Source organism: Eucalyptus grandis, chromosome 11, assembly GCF_016545825.1.
Source record: "Eucalyptus grandis isolate ANBG69807.140 chromosome 11, ASM1654582v1, whole genome shotgun sequence".
In the NCBI taxonomy this organism is placed as follows: Eukaryota; Viridiplantae; Streptophyta; class Magnoliopsida; order Myrtales; family Myrtaceae; genus Eucalyptus; species Eucalyptus grandis.
In genome coordinates, this window is record NC_052622.1 from 21197299 (window position 1) to 21202700 (window position 5402).

The 5402-nt window shown below is 38.3% G+C and overlaps 1 protein-coding gene across 1 annotated transcript; it reads right to left on the minus strand.

The window, feature by feature from the left end:
* Nucleotides 1-3259: 3259 nt before the first annotated feature.
* Nucleotides 3260-3911, minus strand: LOC120289822 (50S ribosomal protein L18-like). Its single transcript, XM_039305178.1, has 2 exons — nt 3525-3911; nt 3260-3367 (listed from the first exon to the last, which is right to left on the minus strand). The coding sequence occupies exons 1-2, from the start codon at nt 3909-3911 to the stop codon at nt 3260-3262; spliced, it is 495 nt and encodes a 164-aa protein (XP_039161112.1).
* Between the last annotated feature and the right edge of the window lie 1491 nt (nt 3912-5402).

Here is a 5402-nt window from a genome sequence, read left to right on the forward strand (position 1 = left end):
CACTCCGGGCATCTCATATCCCAACTGGCATCACGAGGTATCCCCTCGACACACACCTCCAAGCCTTCCGGCACACACCTCCAAGGCTTCCGGCACACACCTCTGGGCATCCCAACACTCCCGAGCCATTTGGCACACACACTCCGGGCATCAAGCACCCACACTCTGGGCATCCCAACACTCCTGGGGCATCGTCGGATCACACCTCCCACGGTAGCATCATTATCATAATTTATATTCACACATGTATCTCTATTTCAACGTGACATTTGATGCAATAATATCAAAGGTCTCAACCAGCTTTTGATGTCATATAACATGCCATATGTCACCACATATACAGTATAATCAACCACTCAAGACATTATATCAATGGAGCAATTTCATTTATTTTTGAAAATACAGCAAAATTTCGAATAAAAACAGATTGCACTCCTTTGGTCATAATTCTTGAGAAATTAGTAAAAAGCCTTAATAAATTCTAAAAAATTTACATGTTATATACAAGATCTAGAGGAAAATATTCCGTGAAGAACACCATATCAAAAGAACATCATACAATTCGGTACAGTCCACATATCACAGTCTTTATAATTTCGGAATATTGCCATACACAGTTTCATTCACAAATTCAGTAAAAATCCTAAATCAACTCCAAAAATTCTGAAATTTTTATATGTTATATAAAAAATCTAGAAGTAAATATTTCATGAAGAACTCTAAATCATATTTGTGATATATTAAAAACTATAATAACCATAACCGTCCATAACCCTCGACATCAAATTCCAGATCCAACTGTTTCGGATAAAATCGTTTCACCAACTTAAACTCATCCATTTCCTCTAAAATTTTAGTATGTTACTCCTTAACATGTCATATTCAACTTTCATTCGGAACATGAGATCAAATTTCAACCGGAAAATTTTATAAAATTCATAGAATCACACTAGGTCAGCATTACAATTTCCAGATCTAACTTCTTCAAATAAAAAAGTTTCACCGGTATATACTTGTTCATTTCTTCTGAAATTTTGATATGTTACTCTCCAAGAAGTCCTTTAAAACTTTCATCAAGAAGTCGAAGTCAGATTCCCACTATAACATCGCATGCAACTCACGAAATCATCAAAAGTCGGACTGTTTTTCAAGAAACAGAACACCAGGCTAGAACACAACTCTTGTAGCTTCAAGATTTCACACTTCATTCACATCCGAAATTTACCATTTTCTACATGCACATCACAGCAAGCAAATGATAGATTGATTGACTCTACTTGCCTCTAATCCGAGCACAACACGGCAAGCAAAGACAGCGGGGCAAAGCGGGACTCAACAGCTCGACGGTGGCAACGAACGGCAGCGAATGGCCTCCCTCTTCCCCTTCTTCTCTCGCACACTCGCTCTCCCTCTCTCGATTTCACTCTCTCTCTCTCTCTCTCTCGGATGGTCACTCTCTCTCTCTCTCTCTCTCGGTTGCTCCTCGCCTAATCCGCCCCTTCCCCTCATTAATTTCTTCCCCTCAATGATTAACCATCATTAGCTTTGCATGCAATGTGACACTTGGAAGACCCCTCACGCTACTTGCCATTCTTCATGCAAGAGGGTGGCTTCATCCGGCTGGGCTTGAGCCAGCCTTGGTCGACGGCCCATTGGGCCTCTTGGGCCGAGCCTTCACCAGTCAAAGGGTGGGGGATTGTGGGCTGGTTTGGTCCAAAAAAATCAGCCCACTCCCTCCTTTAATAATCCACTATTATTTTCCACTTAAATAAATACCTAATTACAAAATAATATGGCCAAAAATTGCAACATTAATCCATAAAAATCAAATCCATAAGGTGCATAGCCAAGAACAAAATTCTCATTATCAAATTATCCTATAGCACCAACTTTGATAACCCAAGAACATAAGATATCTTTCCATTAAAGTGTTCGGCCTTAATCTATTACAATTCTTCGGTCTAGTGGCCACAACATACTTCAACAACACAACCATTCATTTTTCCATAGGTCATAATGCCTCTAGAAATTGCCATGAAATTTTGGGATGCCACAATAGATGCTATGGAGGTTCCAATTACAATTCAATTAAGATAAATTGACGAAATATCTTTTAAGTTTGATAAAATGCTTCTCAAATATGTTACAGTTACAATAACTAACAATGCAAGTGATGATATTGAGGTTTCATGCAAGGGCGTCCTCGATTACTCCCAATTCTACATCTTTGTCCGTACGTCAAATGCTGTAAAAGAAAAATTCCTCGTAAACTTCATTTGGAGTATAGCGAAGGATGACGGACCCGAGTGTTGCAGACGTTAAAAGAGATCAAAAATCTCTATCGGTTTCAGGACCCATCCAAGGATGAAGTTGCTCGTAAGGTTCAGTTCAGTGGAATGAAGTTGCACAAATCTAGGCGCTTTGCTTATCAGGGGTCAATATTATTCCAAATTCCAATTATGGAAAAAATTTTGGCGAAAACATACACATTTGCATCTTCGTGGCTCCATTTTTTCAGCGCCTTCCACGTGGAAGCCCACATCGTGCTGCTTGAGAAAGACACAAACCGCATGCCTTACACTGCAGATTTTAAGACTGAACCTGTATTCTAGTAGCGAAATAGAAAGGATTGAAGCAATTGTTTGGGTAATTCTTCCAGGATGAATAGCTAGCCCCTTTGGAGCTTCAGGTATTTACAAAGGAGTTCCGTTTTATTGCCTCTTCCTTTGGTATTATACCATGCACCACCACATTAGTCAGTGAATCTCTTGGGAAGCACGTAAGTTCAGGGACGTCCAATGCACTGTAGTTTCCTGAGCGTGATCATGATTGCTATATTGCTATAGCAACTTTTTCCGGTTAATAATGTAAACTCAATTTGTCTTAAACTTCGTCTCTTTGGCTGAAATTGAGGCTAGCATAGGATTTTCATATATGCTTGAGCAACAAAGCTTCAACCCCGAGTCCTTCCGGCTTCATAGCCAGGTGTCAAGTCACCTTCTCTATGTGACGGACGGATAGAGCTACTTCATGATTAAGTCACAGTTCATCAACCTGATCATCTGTTAACTAATGCTTATAGCTTCCTGTGCCTTCTCCCCCATAGCCTTACAATGTTAATATGGTAAATAGTATAGATTGAACATTTTGTGGAGCTACAAAGAGTGTAAGATCTTTGGAAGTCGAGCGTCTCAAACAGCTGTTCTGTTTCAATATCAGTAAGGCTCCGGTGGAAACCGAAAGCACCGAATGTGAGCAATCAATGATCTATATTGGACTCTGAACCAACTTGTATGGATGCAACGACTTCAGTATTTAAGAGTTGAGCGGCAGGCTCATCATTTTCAACCATTCTCACCCTGATTATCTATCCAAACATGCCAAAGCACGTGCTCAAATCCCAAACATTCAATATGCTTATATCCTTACAAAGAAGAAATCGATATAAGCAGCCTCCAACATAAAAAATTCATGCACTCTCTTTCAATCTTTCTCAAGTGAAGATTACTTCGAACAAAGATCACAAGTCTTAAAACAAATTCAGCCAATAAGTTTAGGAGTTCCCAAAGCAACTTCACACTTGCTTCTCTCATGGAATCGATGACTGCCTTAACTTTGCCATGATACTTTTGTTCTCTTTTCAAGTGGACTTCAACAGCAGGGATGCCCTTGAGCAGCAGCCTCTCTGCCGGTATCTTTCCTATCTTCGCAGCTGCAGCCACGTCTCCAGTCGAGTCAATGCTCGGTCTCAAAGCCTTCTCCTGTGAGCTCGCTGAGGACGCGACAGTAGCAATAGGGGAATGGATCACTTGGGCACTTACAAACTTGCTAGTGAAGTGCATTTTCAGAACGTAAGGCTTGAGAAAGTTTATTATTCTCGGGGGCTTAGCTGGCGTTGGGACAATAACCATCTTGGAGTTGTGGAATCAATATAACGAACCTCGAATTGCTAGAACCAAAGCGCCAACATCAGATAAAAGGGAACATAATCCGAAAAATAGAATGTTCATCTTTTCCATTCCCTCTTTATGTTAAGCTTGCAGTATAGGAGATTGAAGCACCAACATCAGCTGCTTTTGGGCAATTTTTCAACCCAAGCAATCTCCTTATAGTCATAGGCTTAGTTTATTTCATGGGAAACATATCAGGAGAACATATTTTCCTTATTTTCAGGCATTTGGTTCGCTTAGAAAAATGAGTTACTAGAAATGTTTTCCTAGTTAACAGAAAAACTATGCCTAAATTCAGAAAAATAATTTTCTCTTTGAAAATCCAGAATATATTTTTCAAAATATGACTAGGTATTGCCTATATTTTTGTAATTTTCCAGCTCATTTTTAGAAAAAAATAAATGAAGAAAAGAAAAATAATTAAAATTTTGAATTTTTTGGTGATTTTTCCTAGGAAAATCAAATCAAATTTTCCATACCAAATTACGGAAAATATTTTCTAGTTTATTTTCAGGTTTTTATCAAACACTCGCAAATATTGTCATTTTATTAAAAGAAAAATGACTTTTTGGAAATCATTTTTGAGAAATGCTATATTTTGCGTGAAATAAATGGATCCTTAATTTATTTGATTATCTCTAAATTGCGGGGAGACAATGACAAGAGCAATGACCCTGTTAATCGTGACCTCATTCGAACAATCAAGAGGTGGGTTGTTCAATTCTTCCCATGTACACCTCTCTCAAGTTGTCACCGATTGTCCATGAGTTGGGAATTGAGGAGACTCATGCTAAATGTCATGTCACAATATCATATCGTGCACCTAGGAGAGGTTTTAATAACTTGCTTAGTTTTACGATCAATTTTATCGTTCGTAGTGTACGTTGTGATATGAGTTTTGTGTTTGTGTAAATGTTTCCAGTGAGTCATCCTATCATTTGTAAGTTTTCAGTAGTTTTGATTCCAATGAATTTTCTTTCCAGCATTCGCATTTCAATTTTTTTCTTTGGACGTACTTGTCCATTAATTTCCTTAGTTTTGACATTATTGTTTATTTTCTTTTGTTTCAAGCATTGATTCTTTTATTTTCTTCTATGTTCGGGTCATTGCACTTCAATTCCAAGCACTTCACTTTCGGTTCTCGCGGGCGAGCATGCTTCTCTCTCACTCAAATCCATCTCCATCCAATTTGAAAAACTTATCGAGTGGAAGTTTAATCACTTTGTCCCGAACAAGAGAACAAGCTTTTTTTATCATTTTTCTAATTGCTAGTTTGTCAGATTCGCTTAGAATGATTTTTTTTTTTTTTTTTTTTGGTAAAGGATTCGCTTAGAATGATTTGGATTCAATAGTTCCATAAAAGCGCAGTCACAAGGTTCGAGCCCCATGACCCACCTAGCTTAAGATTTCACCAAATTACAAGCGTAAAAGGTCTTCATTTTATTTTTTTTA

Coding starts and splice junctions, on each gene's coding strand:
- LOC120289822 (XM_039305178.1), bottom strand. CDS start 3,911: ATGGTTATTGTCCCAACGCCAGCTAAGCCCCCGAGAATAATAAACTTT. Junction 3,368..3,524: donor CTGAATTTGTTTTAAGACTT/GTGATCTTTGTT, acceptor ATGTTTGGATAG/ATAATCAGGGTGAGAATGGT.